The sequence below is a fragment of the Argiope bruennichi genome, chromosome 11, assembly GCF_947563725.1.
Source record: "Argiope bruennichi chromosome 11, qqArgBrue1.1, whole genome shotgun sequence".
NCBI lineage: Eukaryota > Metazoa > Arthropoda > Arachnida > Araneae > Araneidae > Argiope > Argiope bruennichi.
The window spans coordinates 78,433,025-78,456,988 of NC_079161.1; the positions used below are offsets into that span (position 1 = coordinate 78,433,025).

General features: G+C 34.2%; 1 protein-coding gene across 2 annotated transcripts in view; it reads right to left on the minus strand.

Annotated features, from left to right (window-relative positions):
* Positions 1–23,423, minus strand: part of LOC129957616 (uncharacterized) — a 38,137-nt gene extending 14,714 nt beyond the window's left edge. Inside the window, exons 1-6 of one of the 2 annotated variants that reach the window (XM_056070034.1) lie at positions 23,305–23,342; positions 17,541–17,660; positions 14,535–14,738; positions 8,668–8,890; positions 6,457–6,691; positions 4,632–4,755 (exon numbers count right to left, since the gene is read on the minus strand). In XM_056070034.1, coding sequence (XP_055926009.1) covers positions 4,632–4,755; positions 6,457–6,691; positions 8,668–8,890; positions 14,535–14,738; positions 17,541–17,654 — 900 coding nt within the window. In that variant the 5' untranslated portion in view covers positions 17,655–17,660; positions 23,305–23,342. Of the gene's footprint in view, positions 1–4,631; positions 4,756–6,456; positions 6,692–8,667; positions 8,891–14,534; positions 14,739–17,540; positions 17,661–23,304 lie in introns of both variants that reach the window. The other variant, XM_056070033.1, reaches the window with a different exon arrangement.
* Positions 23,424–23,964: the final 541 nt, after the last annotated feature.

A 23,964-nucleotide genomic window follows, 5' to 3' on the forward strand; every position in this document is an offset into this window, starting at 1 on the left:
AGATCTTGCACTGTTTAGAATATAAATACTAAACAAAAATTACATTTTGAATCAAAATAGCAGTTCAAGACTGTTATAACTTGGATTTGAAACACAACTAATCAAATCAGAGTTCAAAACTCTACCAAAAGAACCACAGAGAAAACTACCGATATTTGTGTGTGTGTGTGCGTGCTACAATATTTATAATAATGAATTATGAAACGAAAAAAGTTTTTTAATTCTCTCTTACTTCTAAAAAATTATTCTTTTGTCAAAAATCAAAAAATTAAAATAAAACCAAAAAATGAAAACTATACTATAAGGAAATATAATGTATAAATAACTAGTATCCAAAGAAAAAATAAATAAAAAAATAAAGAATAAAGAAATAAAATAAAGAAAAAAATATAAATTTTAAACAAGTAATATATATAAAAAAAATTTAAGTCAATTCCTACTTAGGTCAACATTTTTTTAGTTACTTTTTATTAAACTTGCAATAAACTTGGTGCCCATTTGGCGACATGGTGACGGATTTGGTGACTTTGGCGACCAAACAGAAATTACTGGACAAATTTAATGAATTAAAAAATATTTGAAAAAACTGTATTAACATCAAGTGTCATCCACTGCAAGTTTAAAAAAAATCATAAAATCCCGAGTTTGAATTTTTTGACCATTATAAGACTTTCTCTTTACATACGACAAAAGGAACAAAAGGAATGAAATCTGGAATAGTTTCTTTTCTCACCAAATTTAGCATCGGAATGATAGATCTATATCAAGTTCATTGGCTTTTTATTATTTTTTGGTGTACATAAACACGATGCTCATAAGTTAAGGTGACTAAATTAAAGATGAGATAAAATGATTAATAGTAAGATTTGTTATGTGATCTCTCTCTCTCTCTCTCTCTCTATATATATATATATATATATATATATATATATATATATATATATATATATATATATATATATATATATATATATATATATATATATATATATATACAGGGTATTTCAGTGAACTGTTTCAGAACTTCTAAGAGGGGTAGGGTACATCCTGACGAACCAAAATCATATACCCATGGGCAGTCAGAAATGCTTTCCTGACGCGGTAGATGGCGTTGTGCGAAAAGTCCGAGCTTTCGAGCAGGGAATCTTCATTTCGCACAAGAACGCCAAGTTAGTAGGATGGATGATTACACGATCGCAGAGTTAGCCGATATGCATTTGGCGTATGGGGCTACAAATTGTAGTGGGCCAGCCGCACAGCGTTTGTACGCGGAACGATAACCGACGAGGCGTATTCCCAGTCATAATTTCTTTGCAAGACTGCATCAGAGATTAGCTGAGACAGGTTCATTAGAAAGAGCTCACAGGGACACGGCAAGAACAACACGGACTTAACACTTAACACCTCTCCATGCCCCTGCGACTATAATCTTAACGATTATTTAAACAGTTGGGTGGACATGGAGAGTGAGAGTTGCAGATGGCTAAGCTAATGATGTGGAGGTAATGGTGATTGGGCTGATGATGTGGAGATAATGTTGGCTGGGTTAAAGATTTTTAGGCTGCAGTGGGTTGCATTGGAGTAGGCGAGCTGAATTCGGTTAGACTGGTGAGGAGCTGACTTGGCTGGGTTAGAGCAGGAATGGTTGGTTTTAGGTTGGGTTGGAGCAGGGATGTCATGGGCTATGCAAGACTGAATGGAGTTGTCTGAGCTTGAGGATGCGCTGCGTTGGTGGTTGGAGTTTCCGGGCCTGGGTGGAAGTTTTGTCGTGCAGGTGGTGAGATGGGTTTTCCGATGTAATAGGAGTGGTGGTCAGTATCTGAACAGCTGTGACTCTTCATGCAGGAATTGAACCATTTTTCTGATCTTGGCCCTGCTGAGAGAGTTATCTGCTACCCTGGAGAACCAGACCTGTTGAAGGTTAGCTGATGGTTTCGTTAGGTGATAAGATGTAGTTAAAATGTATTCTGTTGCGTAGTGGAGTGGTGACCCCACTTCGCCGCAGGTGCAGTAAGGTTCGTGTGCTAAATTGAACCTTTTTAAGTAGGTGGGAAATGGGCCATGGCCTGTGAAGAAGAGAATTTCTTCCCTTCTCCAGGGCGTAAGTTGTTGAGTGGCTTTCGGAAGAATCTGGTAGATGAGTCTTCCAGTTTCGCCATTGTCCCATTCCGTTTGCCACTTTTCCAACATGGTTCGCCTTAGACTGGACTTTATGAATGAAATTGGGTATGGTTCGGGCTGGATAGGGCTGATGCAGAACAGAATGTGCTGCAGCATGTACAGGGGAATACAAGAACGAGTACACGAAGTGTAGCAAACGCAGTCGGGGTTTCCCATTGCAGCGTTTGGAGGATTCTCCGAGCAGAAGACATGCGTCCGTTTCACCTGCAGCGTGTCCAGACACAGAAACCGGAGGATTATGTACCTCATATTGCTTTCGAACAGTGGTACCTGGAAAAATGTGCTACAAATCCCCTTTTTCCTGCTGAAGTGTTGTTTTCCGATGAGGCATCCTTCACAAGGGAAGGAAATTTCAACACGTATAACGACCATATCTGGCCGGTCGAGAACCCGCATGCAATACGACGTCGTGCAGCACAGAATCGATTTTCGGTCAATGTATGGGCCGGTATTGTGGGAGATTACCTCATCGGACCTTACCTGTTACCGGGTCGTCTAACCGGACCTACGTACTTGCTCTTTCTGCAGCAAGTATTGCCACAACTTTTGAGAGATGAACAGATTTCTGCATCGACGCAACAGACAATGTGGTTCCTACACGATGGAGCCCCTGCTCATTATAGCGGAGATGTTCGTAACTACCTGGATGTCACATTTGGTCAACGGTGGATCGGACGTGGGGGTCCCGTGCGTTGGCCTGCTCGGTCACCCGACTTATCATGTCTTGATTTTTATTTCTGGGGTCATATGAAATCGCTAGTTTATGACACCCCTGTTGACACTGTTGAAGAGCTCGTTGCAAGAATTGCAGTAGCTGCCGGAGAGATTCGAGATATGCCTGGAGTATTCCAGGATGTTCGGATGTCCATGCTTCGGACATGTGAGGCGTGCATTGTAGCCCGTGGAAGAAACTTCGAACACTTACTTTAATCCATGTACCTTTTGCTTCTTTTCATGTATTATTAATACGATTTCTCATTTACAGTCTCTTTTCTTCATGGTGCTTCTGTGTACAACACCGCTTCAGGAAAGCATTTCCGACCCCACATTGCTCTATGATTTCGAGCTGTCAGGATGTACCCTACCCCTCTTAGAAGTTCTGAAACGGTTCACTGAAACACCCTGTATATATATTTCTTTGCATTATCGTATACGTTTAATACAATGAAAAAGCATTCTAATCTTTAAAAAATTCGAACACGAAATTTTGATTAATCTTCACATTTCAAACCTCACGGAGTCCACAAAATATAATTTTGGAATCAAGTTTGATTCTCAATCAAACTCAACTCAACGATAATTCAAAACTTTTTTAGCAAGAAGGAGAAATTTTTGTGTGGTCTTTCACACCAAACTTTTAGGATTCCAGCAGCTTTTGAACGAAATTCATTTGGAAGAAGTCTGTGTATCTGGTTATCTGAGTACAAGCGAACAAAAGAATTTACGAAAACGTAAACATTAAGATAGATAATGTTTTCATGCATCTAAAATATCAATCCTTATCAAATTTGAAACCAGCACGCTCAAGGGGATGACTGTCTGTTCGTCTGTACTTCTAAATACATGTAAACGTAATTATTCAAAAACATAAAAACTTAGGGAAATGAAATTTGACCATAGATTTAGCTTCTAAATTGATCCTCTAGCCGGCATCCTGGCATAGGGGTAGCACTCGTGATCGGGGCGTCCTGGGTTCGAGTCCCGCTTCGGGCATGGTTGTTCTGTGTTCTATCTGTGAGGTTTGTGAATGTGCCCCCGTGTAAAACGGGGTTGTGCAAGCGAATGTGTGTAAGTTTCATCTTCATATGAGCTAGAAGTCAGACATCTGCCCTTGGGTGCTCAGGGGTCTCTACGCTCAGAAGCTACTGCAACCCCTTTCCGTGGTAACGCGGACACGACATCATCATCAATTGATCCTCTATCGGTCTATTCTTTTGCTTGCATATAAATGCCATAATTCAAAAGCGGTATGACTTAACATGTGAAATTTGGAATGTGATTTTGTGACTACAACTTTAGTTCTATATCAAATTCTCTTTGGTTTCAAAAAGTTGTAAAAAAAGGACATGGGTTTCTGGTACTTGCGTATTAATGAAATGGCATTGATTAATCGCCAAAGAATGCAAACTAAATTGAGTAAAAACGCTACATTCACGAAGAAGATCGATATTTCGTTACAATGTAAGTCAATTTCATGTAATTAATACAAAAATTTCCGTTTCCTTTTCTATATTACGAAGCATAAAACTCTCATGTGTAGTACTCTGAAAATAAAAGTCTGAACATTCGTGGCCTAAATAACCTTGTCCAACTTCCATCATTTTATGCGGGTATAAGGAATGGGGTGACGCCTTCATAAAAAGTCCACCAAAACGTGAACGGAAGAACATTCCTCCAGGTTAAAGAAAGAAACATACCTATATATGTCGGATACTGATCGAAAAACTTACTTCATCCTCGATTTCATCGGGCAAAACGGGAGGCACGTTCAGCATCCATTCTTGCAAGGCCTTCTTCGTTGCTCGGATGTCATCGAACTGAGTTTCCAGGAGATCCAACTGATCGATCAGTGCTCTGAATAAATAAAATAAATTAGTATTTTTATTTAATTATAAGTGCTAAACTAGATATCCAATATCTATAAATTCCTCTTTAGAATTTCACGCAGAACGATAATTGTTTTCTTACGATTTCTTAATTTTCCGAGAAGCTCAAAGTAGACTTTTTTGGATATGCGGCACCATACCTTGAAGATGGTAATATTAATTTTTTTTTAAAAACTGGTGTAGATGTCTGAAGAGAAGTAAAACCGAAATATTTCAGCGAAAATCTAACGTAAAACGAATATAACTGAATTTAAAATCGTACATACTTTCAGAAAATAAAAAATATGAATATATTTTAACAATCAAAGCATTAAAAGTTCTTTACGATTATGATCGATTAATAACATCTATACATAATATAAAATGAAGTCTCCTGAGAGCGTCTGTATGTTGAAACACTAAAAACCCGAGAAATACTTAACTAATTTTGAAGATATTTGCACCATTTTGTAGGGCATTTATTGGGGAGGGTTTTAGTATATTGAAGTCATTACAAAATAAAAAAAGGGTTTTATAATTGCGATTTTCATTATTTTCCTACTACGATTCGCGCATGCGTAAATCAGCAGTATCTGTGCTTTGCACTTATCTGCGCGTGAGCGGAAATCTCAAACTTCGCATGTGCAAATAGCAAGAACTGTGATATTCATGTACGATACATTTCTTTGTTTATGTCTGATTTTAAGCAGCGATTCAAATATCATTATCCCCAAAAGAAGGAAATCCAACTTTGGCCGGAGCACATTAAATGCCTAAACGCTTCGTTTGTTGCGCGATAATGAAAATGTAGAGGAAAAAAACGTTAGGTTAGCGAATATCAGAGAAAGAATGTCCACACTTTCTTCAAAGGAGAGTTTTGCTGAGCGAAGTAATCGTCTCTCTTTAAATCGCACTGCAATGGAATTACAGAAATAGAATGAATCTCGTCTGTTTACAAACAGAGAAAGACATTTAAATTTGAGACACAGGAGAAGTTAAAGAACAAACGTTCCTGATATTTGGTCCGAAAAGGAGTACTCCGCTTTGAATTTCGATCCATGTGTGGATTACAGAAATGATGCCTCGGTTTCAATAGGAACAATGTTTATAGTCCGTCCATATTGTTCAGCTTTAGGAACACCTTTGATACACAGTCATTTTCGCAAAAAAAAAATAATTTATCGTCAAATTTTAGCGGAATGGCAGAACGTGGCGAGAACGGCAGCAATAGGGTAACCGTAGCAAAAGTGACACCGAAAAATTGCCACCCTCGCAAGGCGCCAAATGACTGTATATCAAAGCTTAGCCCTAAATATTTCTGAATATGTGATATAAAAAATTGTTTTGTAGTTATTTTTGATGATTTCTAAATATATTTTTATGTTTGTTTGATGCTGCGTGACATTCCCATGTCCTATCGGGTGGAGGCTAGACTTAAGTCTAAAGCTAATTTTTCCTCTTAGATTTTATGCCACGGGCAATGCTGTGCGGGTACTGCCTAGTTTGCAATAAATATCAATTATAAGGAAAACTGTGTATGTGTGTAGGGAAGTGGGCTGTAAGAGTATGGAGGAGTATTTGAGTGTGTGTGTTGCAATCCAAAAAAATAAATACATTAAAATACATTGGATAGCAATGAGAAAGCAAAGTTTTCTTTGAAAACCATACAAAAAATCAAGAAAACACATACTTGCTCTCCAAGAAGCGAGGCATGTCGTTGTCGAGGGCAGACAAAGGGAAAAGCTCCATGCTCAAGGGCACCCCTTTGCCTTTGTTGACCTTCTGCGTCTGCTCAGGAAAGTCCTCCACCAGTTCCATCAGAGACTCCATCGTATTAGGTACGCCCTTGATAGGAACGGTAGCATAGTAGTTGATCTCTAGAGTAGACATGTCCTTCAGGTCTTCTTGAAGGCGCGAGAAGTTACCTAAAAACAAAGTGTCAAGATCACTTTGTGTAAGTGCTGTCCAGGAAGACAAGATGGTCATGATAGTAACCAGAATGCGTCTGACTGAGTCTTTCCCTAACAACCATTGAAATGATCAATGGTTCCGCATGATTAATTACAGCAGGTAAGATCACTCCGTTATGCATAGAAATGAGATATTTTAGTAAATTAAAATGATGAATATTAGATACAAAGATCATTAGACTCTAAGATCATCCAAAAAAATGATGACAACTTACCATCAGCTTCAAAGACACGTACACAGCTTACAGTAAGATGTTCTTTCATATAGTATTTCATGTGACGATTGTATTATAAAAAACATATTAAACGATTAAAGATTTTAATATTGGAAATTAAATAAAGAAACTTCGCTTGCAATGATCTTGGATATAATATTCAATCGGTTGTTCTGATCAAAATAGCGAGGATATAAATGCAAAAAAAATCTGCCGGTTCTAGTGATCAACAAATAGCTTGTGCTGTTCAGTTTCAATGTTCAGACGTTTCGGCATGGAGATTTTATTCAGGTCGATCAAGAGGATGACCTTAATTCATTGAAAATTTAGCAAACATTTCTGAAAAAAGATTATGAAGCCTGTTTTAATGTTGACGTAAATTGAAAGACAATTGCAAAGGAAAAAATTCGTCATTCGCGGATGAATCAAAGAAATGACGTCTTACAGAATGAGGACAATGGCGATGCAAAGGAGCTAGATAAACCATGATCACCCCTCTGCAAACCCTTCGACCCTTAAAAAGATCGGTCTAATTGCTGAATTTTTTGCTGGACATTATTTACGAGAAAAAATTTATCCAACGAACGCTTGATCGCTCAATAGTCTCTTTAACTTTTAAAGAAAGTTTTCAAAAATAAAATATCTTTAAATATTTTTCAATCCTATATGTTCTGTCAATTTTTTTCTATTTCTAATTAAAACAAGTGAATAATACAAATGATATTGTGTTATCTGATTTTTCTGGGATCCTTATATAGCCCCAGAATTGTACTATTTGTAAATAATTTCGTTACTACTGATTATTCGGACCTAATGATTACTTTGGATTGGATCCAAAATGATCACTCCAACGGCATCCATTGTACTATATAATACGATCAAAAAGTATAAGGAATACTTCATTTAAGAAGCATTTGTGCTAGAAAGAGCTTGACAGTTTTTATGGAATATTTTCACACTTACAAAAATCTCCGATACCTCAGCAATTTATTGCATATTATCGTCTTCAAATTAATCTATTTTCAGTGAGAAAGAGTTTTTAATTTATTTCGATTTTTACTAAATGGCTAATGTAACTTAGAAAAATATTTTTACAAAATTCTTTCTATAATGCTATTGTAGTCACAAAATTATTTATAAGGTTTAAAAAATAGTCTTTAAAGATACCATTTTATAAAAAATAATAGCATATGTGTAATATAAAACGTTTAGAGAATATAAAGACACCAACACAGATTCTCTGACAGATCATCCATTTCCTTGAATCCTCAACATGCCTATCAGATCAGAGAATCAATACTCAGATATTGTTGTGGAATAAATACATTATTTAACAAGTTTGTATATAGAAATTTATTTGAATATTTGAGGAATAACTCACGCGGTTTTGCACCATGATAATGTACCTTCTCATAGTGTCATTATATTACTCCTGAATTTGACAAAAAAATTTTAAAAATACGTTTTATGCGATTTGTATTCACCAGATATGGCACCGTGAGACTTACTAATAACACTAAAATGTTTTACAAAAAGGACTTTTAAATATATTATAAGGATCGAGAAAACGTTGACAAGAGTGCATTACAGTTTAAGAAAATTACTTTGAAAAATATTTAATAAATGTAGAACATTAAAGCGCCATTTTTTTTATTGCCACATGCTTGATACATTTGATCACAGCAGTATGTCCAAGTGCCTAAGAGAAAGCCTTACCTTCTATTCCCAAGCCAAACGATCCAGTATCAGCTTGCAAATTGGCTTGCACAATGGCTCGAATCTTTTCTCGATCTGCTGAATTCTTAGCGGTGAATCGAAGTGAAGCTACAAGATCTCCTCCGAATGTTATACTCCTCACATAATGAGTCCCAATTTCTCGAAGATCAAGAGTCTTCCATTCAGGGCGAGGTTTAGCCGTGGAAGGTATGGTCAAAGTTTCCTGCAAGAAAAATGAAAAATAAATATTCATTTAAATTTTTAATCTAATTTAATTCAATTTTTAATCCACAAACTTTTAATCTTTACTTTTTTATTTCATTCTGATTTTTAAACATTGATTTTTACATACAGTGGCTCCCAAAATTGAGTATACACTATACTCTTTCTTCTTTAATTTTATTCTTTTTGATCTTAACATTCCTATTTATGGCTAATATTTATAAGAACGACAAAATATACATTAACAAAACTATTAGGCTAAAAAACAAAACGGATGAATCAATAGTATTTTTATTACAGTAATTTTTATGTCAAAGTTGCAAATTCCAAAATCACAAAATTGAGTATACACCTTATGAAATATGCGACTTGACTACCATTATTTATTTTCAAATGAATAAGTAAAATAGTTTTGTTACTTTAATTGGCAATCATTGATTTCCAAGTGAAAACGAACGTTTTGGTTATCATAATGAGCTCCAGAAATGAAACAAATGTTGAAATTCGAAAACTTGTTATTCGATTGTCTGAAGATGGTAAATCTCTACGAGAAATTGCAAGGAAAATTCAACGCAGTTCAGGATGCGTTCAAAAAATTATCCAGAAATATAAAATGTATGGACAAATTGCTAATAAACTTGGAAGAGGAAGAAAAGAAATCCTCAGTGCCAGGACCAAGAGAAGAGTTATTCGAGAGGTAGCAAACAATCCTAAGGTGAGTGCTACAAAAATTGCTACATCTACTTCAAGAACAATTGGAAAGTGTGTTTCTGCAGAAACAATTCGAAGAGTAATTCGAAAAGCAAATTATAATGGTCGCGTAGCCAGAAAAAAACCATTCATTTCCAAAGTAAATCAAGAGAAAAGAATTTAATTTGCTAAAAGTCATATTTCAAAGTCTCCTGACTTCTGGAATTAAGTAATATTCAGTGACGAAAGTAAGTTCAATGTTTTTTGGTAGTGATGGTCGATGTTATGTTTGGAGAAACCCCAATTCTGAACTTCTTCCTAAAAACACCAATCCTTCTGTCAAGCATGAAGGTGGTTCACTTCTTGTATGGGGCTGTATGTCTGCAAAAGGAGTTAGAAATTTAGTTTTCATTGATGGAATCATGGACAAAATTAAATATTCTGATATGTTGAAGAACAATTTTTAAAAAAAATGCCCATAATTTAGGTTGAGGGTCAAATTTTCTGTTTCAACAAAATAATGACCCAAAACATACAGCTAAAATAGTTAAGTTATGGTTGTTGTATAATTGTAAAATGCAATTGCGCACCCCTCTTCAATGTCCAAATCTCAATATGATTGAAAATTTGTGGGCACAATTAGGAAAAACAGTTCAAAAACACGATATTAGGGGCAAGGAACACTTAAAAAGAGTATTACAAGAAGAATGGTCGAAAATATCCGGCGAAACAACTCAAAATCTTGTCAACTTAATGCCACACCGTTTACAAGCTGTTCTAAGTGCAAAAGGATATGCAACAAAATATTAATTTATCTTTTTCTCTTTTTGTTGAAAGATTTTGCTAGATGTATACTCAATTTTGTGACTTTGGAATTTGTAACTTTGACATAAAAATGACTGTAATAAAAATACTATTGATTCATCCGCTTGGTTTTTTAGCGTAATACTTTTGTTAATGTATATTTTGTCGTTCTTATAAATATTAGCCATAAATAGGAATGTTAAGATCAAAAAGAATAAAATTAAAGAAGAAAGAGTATAGTGTATACTCAATTTTGGGAGCCACTGTATATCGCGACTCGAAAGTTTAGGCAATGGAAAAATTCACAAAGATTTCAAGATGCACTTAATCAATTTTTCTAATACGGCTTCAGCGTAATATATTGAATATGCATAATCGGTATTATAACAATAAGCTAACTTGAACATATTGCAAGTTACTAAAAAAATCAAAAACAAAACTAACATTGTTTTAAAAGGGAAGATAAAGATGAAATAACATTAAAATAAGTTGTTTAAATCCCTGGTTGCACATCTATTCGTTTTGATTAGTTCATCGATACAAGTTTCCATTGAAGAAACTAAATCTTGCATAGTGTAGAGCTCTGTTTCGTACCACATACCCTAAACAGATCGCTTGAATTCATTTACAGAAGAATCTTATGCACTGTTACTTAAGACACTTCAAAGACTCTTTCCTCGGTAAAATCTGGGTTGCATGTTGGCCTGTTGAGAAAATTTATATTCCGAGAATTAAATCAAACTGTTGGGCTGTTGCCGTTCGAATCGAAGCATTATCTTGCTGAAATTCGAAATGAGGGCCATCTGGAAACTCAACGAATTGCAGCAAATTATCCTCTGATGTCTTATTATAATGTTGTGACGTTTAGCTATCTCTGATAATGAGCAAAAACAATTGTCCGGTCAAAAGGCTGCCCAAACCATCACTAAAGCATCCCTATTAAAAAATAATCAAAGTTTCTTGCACAAATTATGCCACTATTAATCCAAACCATTTGGACCATTTAGAATATTCTTTTTTTTTCATTGCTAAATGTCACTGATTATCATTTTCGAGCATTCTTTGTGACTTATAATGTGGCTTCAGAGTTAGTTTTTGGCCGCGGTGGCCTGGTGGTAAGATCTCGGCTCGTGAGCCGTAGGATTTCAGGTTAGAGACCCGATTCCATCGAAGAACCGTCGTGTAAGGGGATCTGTTGTATGTTAAATACGTCAGGCTCAACGTCCTCCCGCTGGTGTGGTGTAGTGTGGAGAGAGGGTGCTAGTTCAGGTCGTTTTCATCATCAGACCGTGTTTCAAAATTACGAAGTCCGTTCCAAAATAGCCCTAGTGTTGCTTTACAACGGGACATTAATATAACTAAACTTTAACCAGAGATAGTTTCTTCATTCATTTGACAACGCGCCATTATTCCCTTATCTAAAATTTATCTACGAATTGTATTATATTATAACGAGTCTCTATAAATTTTGAATTTCAAGAATAATCATTTTCTGGGTACTCGTCAGTTTTTACTTTCTTGTATACGTACACTCATGTCCAAAATTAAGGTCACAAACACAAAATCTGCGAAAATTGAAAAACTATTCACTGTGTTGCCACGAAATTTGGCACAGAGGTACACTACAATGGGAGAAAGAATATAGACACATAACAACACGGAAAAGATTTTAATTGGGAGGTAAGAAACAGCGTATATCAAAAAGTGTTACATTATGAATCAGAGATAAAGCATTTATCTCGGGAAAAGCCTGTCTAATATGGAATGTGACCACCGTGAACTGCTATACAGGCTTCACAAAGAGCTTTCATACTGTTTATGAGGGTGTCAATAAATGCTTGTGGCAACAAAGCCCATTCTTCCAAAAGCGTGCCTTTTAACTCTTGGAGGGTATTAGGAGGGGCATTATGATGTGCAATGGCTCTTACGAGACCATCCCAAACATGTTCAATAGGATTGAGATCCGCAGACCTCGAGGGCTAGTCCATACGTCGAATACCCTCTTCCTCAAGAAAATCATCAACGATCTGGGCTCTGTATGGACGCGTGTTATCGTCCATAAACATGAAGTCTGGGCCAAAAGCACCCCGAAATGACCTTACATAGGCTTCAAGGATTTCATCCCTATAGTGATGTGCATTGACAGTACCCGCATCGAAGACGTGCAGTAGTGTACGACTGCCCAACATTATGCCACCCAGGACAAGGATTCCTCTGCCTCCAAATCTGTCGATTTCTTTTACGTAGGAGGGATGATAGCGAGCTCCTCGCTCTCTCCAGATGAAGATTCGACGAGTGTAACTCTGTGTGGTAAATCTCGACTCATCACTGAAAAGAACGCGTCCCCACTCTTGTTGTGCCCAAGACTGATGTGTTCGGCACCACAACAACCGGGCTTTTCTGTTGGATGCAGTCAAAGGGACGCATTCAACTGGTTGATGGGCATAAAGGGCCCTCTCTGCTAGACGTCTGTATACTGTTTGTGTGGAAATTCTTATTCCAGACGCAGCAGAAAGGTCACGAGCAAGTTCAGGAGACGTTGTCAGCCTATGCCGTCGTGCGCTTAATGCCAAATAGCGATCCTATGCAGACGTCGTTGCTATGTGACGACCTTGGCCGGCCTTCCTGGTTACAGTACCACTTGTTTGGAATTGATTTCACAACCTGAATACCACTTGTGAACATCGAGCCACCTCCGACTTAGACTGCTCAGCTTCAAGCTTGCCAACGGCTCTCCATCTCAAGAAATCGTCTAAACGATTATGAGAACTCATTCTCATTGGAAACAGGTCACATTTTTTGTTTTAATGCAATATTTACAAAATTGCAGGCAAAAATCCCAGATGCCTAAACGGTCCAATTTCAATAGTTCCTCAAAAACTAATGCTAAACAACATTTTTTCCCACAACAAAGGTTAATATCGTGTTACCGGTCCTTCACAATATATAAAATATCATTTGTTTAAATTTTACTGGTAGCCATTTAGAATTATTTTGAAAAATATTTTTGTGAATTTAATTTTGGACATGAGTGTAGTATAGAGAACTTATTGTACTCGTCAAGAAAGTCAAACTCGAAATTTCAACGAATCTCTCAGCTTTACGTCGCTCCTGAGTTCTAAAAACACATTTTTGGAATAATTACCGTCTGTCTGTTGGCAAGAAAGATAACTTTAAAATGCTTTGATTAGATACAGTGGTATACTGTTTTTATACCAAATTTCTTGATTTCTATCAAATCTTGAACAAAATGAACAGCCGGACAGACAAAGGAAGTTTGTCTGTCCAGCTGTTCGAATATAAGTTATTATTATAACTACAAAATAAAAAGAGCAAAACAGATAAAAAATTTAGTACTTAGAATTAACGCGGCGTAGTATAGTCACCTATCGAATTTTGAGTCAAATCCAACAAAGGGTTGACCATCTGTCCGTTTGTACTTTCAGAAACATTTTAACGTGATAACGCTAACAATTATTTAAATATATTAAATTTGGTATGGGATTTTATAACTACGAGTATTGTTTTGGCTCAAATTTTTGTTCCAATTGATTGGGAAAAACGCGTCTAAAGTACAAATTTGATTTTCGGATACTATTAACCTCATGCCAGGGATTAATCGCCAAAATGTTCGCCAAGGATCACACAATCAGATCTTTAGCTAAATTCACGCCAAAGGTTAACATTTCTTAATTATTATACGCCATTCGTACTATATACATGCAAGGCTTTTTCTGGAATAATATCTTTATTATAGAGAAAGTGAGAAAATTTTAGAGAGAGACAACTCCTGCTGGTAAAAGCATATTTCTCCAATCATCCAAAGATAGAGTCTGCCTCTTCGAGGATGACTCGATTATCATCTCTCAAAGTGGGAACATAAGACATATGATTTAGACATTACAAAGCTTCCTCTACACCTTAGAAGATTGGTTAATAAAATGGAGGATTGTTGTCAACGCTGGCGGATTTTAAGCCATCATCTACCACAAGAGGCACCCATTAAATGAGGCTGATAGCTTCGCAATTATTCTACCATGATTCACACTAAATGAAGCCTGAGTTAATCAATCGCCTCTGGCCTTAACAAGCGAATAATCTGAAAAATAACAAACTAATAAAAGGAAAGAAAGAAAATATGGAACACTTACTGTCTCATAATGCACTTTGACGAGGATCTCTACCACTTTCGACCTCGAATAAGTCTCTCGCATATAGTTCCCGAGACCTTCTATTTGAACCTGGCCTGTTTTGATCTTAAGCGATAGGCCACCCGTCACTCCTAAGAAATCCCGAGCTTCTTGTGTGTCCGATACCATTCGATATTGAGAGTCAGTATAATGGCGATTGATAACCTGTGAGGATGCAAATAAATAAAAAAATATGCACAGGTTACGGACAATGCATAGAAAACAAACATTGCGTAGAATGCATTAGAATACATTAGAATACCTAAGCATTGTATATAATAAAAATTATGCTTTAGAATTGTTTAGAATACCAAATCACATTTCCGAAAACTTAGACTTTATTAAAAAAATATGGAAATGGTTTAGAATACCTCGGCATTGTTTAAAATCCATTAAAATCGTATAGAATGCCTAAGATGTTTTGGAATGCTTAAGCCTTGTTTGGAAGGCATAAGAATTGAATGAGTGATTCTTCTTTCTTTCTGATCATAGTTTCAGAATGCCAGATGAAAATTCAGAATGTTTAAAATTTGTACAGAATACATAAAAAATTTTAAAATGACTAAGAATAATTAAGCATTAAATGTATAAAATATTCTAAACAATATTTAAGTACTGAATGTATAGAATACTTACTGTTTAGAATACCTTCTTTATAATTCACAAGAATTATTAAAAATGCTTGAAGATAGTTCATTATGCATAAGAATTACTCAAACAGCATAGAATTATTTAGAAAGCTTAAGTATTATATTGTTACGAAATTTCCGGGGTTCGTTTGGATAGTGGGAGTTATATGGTGTGGAGAACGCTCAATCAGCAGGCGGCAGTAGAAAATGAAACAACGACGTTTATTTACACGAAGACACAGAGGACAGCACAAAGACGACAACTATATACAGCACAGAAGACGATCATCTTCAGCCGAGACGTGCAGCATACAACAGTATACACAGCAGCTCTACTCCGTTTCTGCTCCGCTAGTCCCTGGAAGACGAGTTCTTCACTGTCGCTTCCGACTGCTCTTCGCCTCCACTGTTCCACGACTCAATTCACCGTCGGTTCACCACTACGACGACTCCACTGGTCCACGACCAATCTTCTCTGTCGCTCCCGACTACTCAATTCACCACCGGTCCACGACTCGACTGACCGTCGCCCGGCAGCTGCGAGTGCTTCCTTTTATAGGTCTCAGGAGGCGGGGCTAGACGCCTCTCAACCAATCAGGAACGTTCGAGGCGTATCTCCGTTCCTACTGGACGAATCGGGAAAATTCTCGATGTTTCGGGTATAATCTATTTTGGCGCCAAAGTCGCCAAATTCGTCGCCAAGTCGCCAAATGGTCGCCAGATTTGTATCCAAGCTATGGAACCAATTATGCTGGGAAGCCGCATTACAGATTCGTAACAACATGGAATGTAAGAGAATTGTTTAGAATGCTTAAGGTTAATTTAGAATCTTCAACTTGTCTGGAATACTTAAGCATTGTTTAGACTGCCTAAGCATTGTACAGAATATCTAAGCATGCTTTAAAATACCCACACATTGTATAGAAAGCCTGATATTTGAAAGAAATTATGAAATGATTAATATTTTGTATATTTCCTATGCAATGTCAAATAAAACTTTCCAAAATGTAAAATACTTCGTCTATGGTTGTTCTTACATCACATATCCTTCGACTCTCGTATCAGAGTTATATATACCATTATACAATTCAATCTAGTTTTTCAAAGGGAAAAATGATATTTTGGAATTTTTTCAGACTGCACGCCTTTTTAATAACAGTTCTCCTTGACTCTCTTTTAATACGATGCTTAAATAACATTTTTCATTCCATACAATACCTAGATACAGCACGAATAAATGAATGAGATGTCGTGGATTAAATATTCCAGTTCTGGAATACAGTAATGGACACTGTAATACAATAATGATGTGGAGTTGAATTATATCAACTCCAATAAGGGAACATACCACCTGTAGGAGGTTGTTTCAGTGTAACTGTTGAGGCAATGAATATTCAATTCATCTAATATGCCTAAGCAGGGTAAGGTTAATTCATTTTTTATTGTGATCACAAAAGGGCTAAATGAAAATATACATATATCAACTCTAATCATGGCACAACATCTCATTTCTATACCATAAACGAAACGCATATGCTTCCAATCGGAAAAAAACTCTTATTGAAATGAAAAAAAAAATTATTTCTGATGTTGTTTGAATCAATAACTATTCAGTTGAAAAAATTACGAAGTCTAAATTTTTATATAATTTCCCACACTTATTAGTCAAATTTAATAAAATATTCTTGACAGGCTGTCATTTTAAACTGAAAAAAATCCTCTCTTTTGAGATCTAAATTATGCAGGTTATTAAACTTTGAGTTTCATTCCTTTGGACTAATCAAATAAAACGCCTCCTCAAGAAAGATGATTCTATTAATAGGCGGATCTTCCTCAAAGTAGTCACTAAAATTATTTAAATTCTCTAAAATTATCTAAAAGCTTCATACTTTTGTCAATTTTGGTCAAAGAAGACAGAATTTTTTAAAGCATTAGTGAAAAAAAGAATCCCTAATGAAAAAAAGAATGTTATACTACATAAGACTAGCAAGACAGGGAGACTATATAAAAGTACAAAATCCTTAATTTTTACAGCAAAACATGTAGAGTCAAATAATATTTTTAATATCACTTAAAGCATTTTTCCAATTGGAAGTCATTTACTTATCTCTAACGACTTAGAAATCAGCAATTGAGACAGTTACAATAGGCATTCTATATATATTAAAATGATTCAAACTTTGTTTGAAAATGCCAAATTTTCTATATATTGCTTATACCTTCCAGCAATACCTGTTTAGCGTACATTGTTGGTTACAAAACACAAACAACTCTAAAAAAAGAACAAAATTACAACTACATCATATCTTATTCAGATGATAAAAAGTAATGACTTAACTGTTGCATTCTCTATGGCCGATTGAGGAAAGATGTCTACTCCTGGGCTGTCGGTCTTGATGTCATACGTCCTGCCTAAGAGCATAGGCAGAACATAGTAGTAGACAGTTGTCATGGCTCCCTGGAATGACCAAATAACAAAATTGTGTATTATAGACTAAGCATCAGTAAACAACAGTTTATTTTCGGAATAACAAAATTGTGTATTATAGACTAAGCATCAGAAAACAACGGTTTATTTTCTGAATAACAAAAATGAGTATTATAGATTAAGCCTCCTTAAGAAACAATTTATTTTCTGAATAAAAAAGAGGAGTATTATAGACTAAGTATCAGTACGCGACGTTTTATTTTCGAAATAACAAAAATAGCTATTATAGATTAAGCATCAGTAAACAATAATTTATTTTCAGAATAACAAAAATGAGTATTATATACTAAGCATCAGGAAGCAATAATTTATTTTCAGAATAACAAAAATGAGCATTATAGACTAAGCATCAGTAAGCAATAATTTATTTTCAAAATAACAAAAATGAGTATTATAGACTAAGCATTAGTTTTATTCCTGGAATAACCAAAACATGTATTATAGACTAAGCATCATTAAACAACATACTAAAGTATCAAATATTACTTTCATTTTGATTAAATACTTTCATTTTGATAATATTACTTTCATTTTGATTAAATAGTAGAGTCATATTTCCCCTGCATAAAGGAAAAGGTCAGTGTCGGGTTATTAGGAAAGAAATTGAATAAAATTCTTTCACGCAAAATACTCCATGTTAAATGATATTTTTCAATCAGAAACCATATGCATACATCAAAAAAAGAGAGGGAGAAGTCATATAACCCATTCACTAACCATCTAGAAAAGTAAAATAAATATTTGGAAATTTTTTTAAAAAAACTCCTCTGGGCAAATTGGAAGGTAAAGGTGGATTCATTTTCTTTAAGTTGCTATTTTCAGGTTCCTTTCAAACAAATAGGAATGGCCTTCTCTAAACATTTTCGCATACCCCCCAATTAATTGCATCCCACCCTCTTCCCACATAAAATTGCGGAACTTGGATAAGGCCACGAATATCTTGCATGGCGTTCATTTACACCATTATTTTCATTTCTCTATCTCAAAGCGTTTTTGAGTTATCTTCGCCGCAGACAGACAGACATAGTGCCAAAAATATATTCTGATTCAAAGACGTCCGAAACGAAAAGTTTCATTTAAATCTCGAGTTTGGATTTTTGTCAATTACAGTAGCTTCTCTATATTTTGTTTACAATGAAATAAAAATGAAATATTGCTTATTGAAGCAAAAATAGTTAATGTTTAAATTTTTATTGAATAATTTAGTATTTATTTAAAAATAAGTAATATCAAAGTACAAATATTATAAAAATAATATACAAATCTAAGCTTGTTATGAAGATTATATTATTAAAACTCTTTGAAGTGTTTAAAAAATGCCTAAAGCTATATTAATCGGCAAGAACTGAAAGTTTATCTCTGCATTTTAAATATATTTGAAAAAATTAACTGTCGTTTACAAGTTTTATTCAATTCAATATATTCAGCATATTTCAATTAAATGAAAACAATGTTTCATGGTAGAAAGTAGGAATTTATCGTTTGATTTTTCATTTATATTGAAGGGGAAAAAATCGTCTGCTTTTCTTAATTAATATTGGAAGTAAGATCTTATTGCTGCGCATTTAAATATTTCAATTCTAATTATTAATTGAAGTAAAAGAAAATTTATCTTCGTTTTTCTATTTAAATATTCTTTGGCACAATTGTATTTATTACTTACTAACTGCATACCATTGGCAAACTTTAGGCTTAACTGCATTAATTTTATTCTAGTCTTTAATCTTTACTCCACGTGCATTTAAATAATTTAAAATTATAGAAATGGAAGAAAAGTAAGAGATTTGTTTCATTTATTTTTTCAAAACTGGCAGCATTAATTGTTGATGTTAGAAACATTCAAAAAAGGGGTTAAGAATTGCTTTTCAGCTTCTTAACTTCAAAGCAATTATAGTCAGAGAAAAATGTTAAAAACAAAAGTTATTTTTCTTATTGAGGAACTAATTCGGTTAATATGATTTATTTTTCTGTCTTCAATATTAAGAAAGTTATGGCAAATGAAAATTTCAACCCCTCCCCCTACAAATACACACAATCCCCCCCCCCTTGGTTTATATGGCCCATTTACAAACTCATCCGATGTTTTACATTTCTAACAACATATTCCAAGCCGGTTAAATGTATACAGTGGCTCAAACAATTGAGAGTACACCTTACTTTTACTTCATAAATCCGACTTTCAATGTAAATAACACATTACCGGGATGTGCAAACATGTTTTTATTTTTACACATAACAAAGGGTTTAATTTAGAGTAAAAATAAATAAAAATCAAGGGAAAACTTCTAAATTGAAAAGCTTCAGAAGCATTTTAAATAAACATATGCAGATTTTTATCTCAAAAAAGTAAGAATACACCCATGAAATTTTTGCAATATCACGCATAGAAACAAAGTGGCACTATTACATTGCATGTCTTTTGGCTTTTATAATGGCCTCTAAACGTCGTGGTACCGATTCGACCCATTTTTGGTGCTCTCTGAAGATTTTTTATCCCATTCTTCTTGCACCACTTGTTTTAAATGGATTTTGTTTCTAATTTTGTGTTTTGGAACCACCTTTTCGAGTATGTCCCAAGAATATTCAATGGCATTGATGTCGGGGTATTGTGGTGGTGTGTGTAACTGCTGTTCATAATGAAAAAGATACCATATTTTGACGTTACGTGCATTTTGTTTGGGATTGTTGTCCTACTGGAAAATGAAATTTCCATCTAAATCCAAATTTTTAACACTTTCCTTTAGATTGCTGCGACCATATGGTTCATCCAACTTGTTGCAGAAACTTTTGAAATCATAGACAGAAGTGTAAGTTCTGAAACTGTGCGAAGTGCCATTAGACTAGCTGGATATAAAAGTAGCATTGTTATAGAGAAACCGTCCATCAACTTGAAATTCAGAAAAAACATTTGAAGTTTGCAAAAACTCATCAATTAAAGACCACTAATCTTTGGAAGAAAGCTATATTTAGTAATGAAAAAAAAACTCAAAACATTTTTGGTAGTGACAACCATCGAACTGTATGGAGAAAGCCTTATACTGCTTTGGATCCAAAAAAATTTACGTTCTACAGTTAAACATGATGGTGACTTCGTCATGATTTGAGGTTGCATGGCTTCATCCAAGGTAGGAAATTTAATTTTTATAGATGGTATAATAAACGATATGGTTTACTTGGATATACTTCGCAGCAATCTAAAGAAAAATGCTAAAAATTTGGATTTAGATGGAAATTTCATTTTCTAGTAGGACAACGATCCCAAACAAAATGCACGTAACGTCAAAATATGGTGTCTTTATCATTGTAAACAGCAGTTACACACACCACCATAGTACCCCGATATCGATAGAATTGAATATTCACGGGCCATACTCGAAAAGGTGGTTCAAAAATTCAAAATTAGAAACAAAACCCATTTAAAATAAGTGCTGCAAGAAGAAGGGGATAAAATATCTCCAGATACCACCAAAAATGGGTCGAATCAGTACCACGACGTTTAGAGGCCATTATAAAAGCCAAAAGACGTGCAACAAAATACTGACGCGTTCTTTCTATGAGAGATATTACAAGAATTTTAGGGGTGTTTCTCAATTCTTTGAGGCAAAATTCTGCGTATGTTTATTTAAAATGATTCTGAAACTTTTCAATTCAGAAGTTTTTCTTTGATTTTTATTTATTTTTACTCTAAATTAAACCCTTTGTTATGTGTAAAAATAAAAACATGTTTGTACTTCCCGGTAATGTGTTATTCATATTGAAAGTCGGATTTATCGAGTAAAAGTAAAGTGTACTCTCAATTGTTTGAGCCACTGTATATATATATTGGTAAAGAATTGCCGAATCTTTTCCAAAATCTTATCATGTAACGTGTAGTCTTCCCTATAGGAATTTATTTAAAAGCTATCTAGACTTTATATAAAAAAAAAGTTATTAAAGTTGTTATACAGTGTTCAAATGAATTACTAAAGATATAAATTAACCGTATAAGATTTATAAATTGTATTTGTCGGTTGTTTTCCTCAAGAATTATATCACACTTTTTCATAAAGATCTTCTTATCTATATTTAAGGTTACCTTTTGCATTTCAAGGTTACTTAGATAACATTACGCTCATCACTATGAGTTTCCTTTGTATCTTTTTTCACATTATTCTATTATCAAAGGAATATCGTCGAGCGACTGTGGTACGGACACTCAGGGACATTTGAATGCCACAGATTGAAATTCCTGGATGTTCCTTTAGCAGATAATAAGATTTTGTCAAAAAATAGATTAGAATCGAAATTTTATTGATTCAAAATCATTCAATTTGGCCTTTGAAAATATTTCCGTTGTTGAAACTTTTAAATCAGTGGGAGTTGATGGCATTGGCTTATAACACTTACGAAATAACTTTAGGCACGAATTTAGCATTCAAATTAAACGTCTCAGCGTTTCTCAGGAAAATATTTTTTTTATATACATTAGCCGCCTTTGGTGACCAGTTCGTTCGTCCAGCTTATCGACTTTTTAGATTGCAAAATGATTAATTTATTATTTGTTACAACTGAAAAACATGAATTCAATGAGTAAACTGAAAATTAAAAAACTATTATATTACGAAATAAAAGTAAAAGTGAAAATCCTATTACTGAGTTTATGGCTTCTAAAAATACGGGATCGGATGTTTTGATGTATAGCTTGAATTCCTTCATAGCATTTAAAAACATTTTTTTCGGATATTGTATCAAGCCGAATTAAAAAATATTATACAATAATATTATTTCTTTTAAAGAGGAAATTTTGCAGAAATAAAATTGATATCATTAAAAAGATAATTTTTTGAGATTTAAGATAAAACAAAGACAATTTTTATAGGATAATTGTTTTAAAAACTGTGAATATCAATTTCCATAAGGCGGTCATAAGGACACGGCTAAAAAAAATCAATGTACAGTCTCCAAAATTGAAATATTTTGATGCGATTTGTCGCCAATATTTTTACAATCTCTAAGAGCCATTTTTTATCCGGAATAGCAGTTTTTAGGCGAGTTTTTGGACGTTTGGCACGATTTTGATGTGCTTCTTGAGAAACCGTTAATTAATCTGAAACTTTACCAAGATTACTTATCTTGAGATGGTTAACCTTATTTTTCCGCTCGATTAAACCTTTAGTTTGAAGTCTATTTCTTGATTTCGTTTACATGTTAGTTCCTCTGACTGAATGTACTTTTTGATGAGATGGCGAAACATCTCCAGAATATTTCTAACAATATTTTGCAGCTCTATTAATTAACTGGGCGAAGCGATGGATTTAATGAACCTGTAAAAATATTCAATGAATGCAGCAGCCCTGAAATTCGCATGATGGTTTGCTGATATTTGAATGTTGCCATTCTACGGTAAGTAATAAACGCGATTTCTGTGTCACGTCCTATATAGAGATTGAATCAATTATAAAAAAATAAATTAATATTTGTTTGGTTGGTGAAATTTTATGCAAAAGCGATAAATTATTTTCCCACAAAGTGCATAGAACTTGGACTATCAGTTTAAATATGAAGCAATAGAAATGATAATTTTTAATTCGTCTAAGAACTAAAAAAAAATAAAAATAATAAATAACATTCTTACCTGAAATTCGATGAGTCAGGAAAGTCTCTAAACGCCTAAATGCAGTTTTAGAGCTCAAAACTGCAAATTCCTCCCAAAATGAAATCTCTGCTGGAAACAGCAGGAAAATCTGGGAAAATGACATCTGGATTGGATACCACATATCTAAAAAAAATCAGATAGCAGACAATTATCAGTAAAGGAAAAAAGGGTACAGGAATTGACATTTGTACAATTGGTAATGAACATCTAACTTAATAAAGGATTTTATTTTTGTACTGAAGTTAAAAACAGATTAATAAATAAAATTTTCGAATAATGTTGGTTTAGATTAAATGGACTAAATTTACAATAATTAAAATTTTATTTCGTTCCTGTATTATCAGTTTTATAGAATTGATAATACAGCATTGAAATCCAAGATATCAATTATATAATAAACTGAATCCAATATTTTTTCTATAGTTTTATTTTTTTAATTCAACTATACTATTTATCAACAGATTTAAACGGTGTTGTTTAAATTCGTGTTTTAAATGACTTTTATGATCAAAAACTCTAAAACTCTAAATAAAAATGTAATTCTTTGGTATTTGTGTAAAAGAAATGTTATAAAAATCATAAAATTAATTAAATTTGAAATAAAAAATACAGCATTAAAAAAATGCCTATAATAAAGAT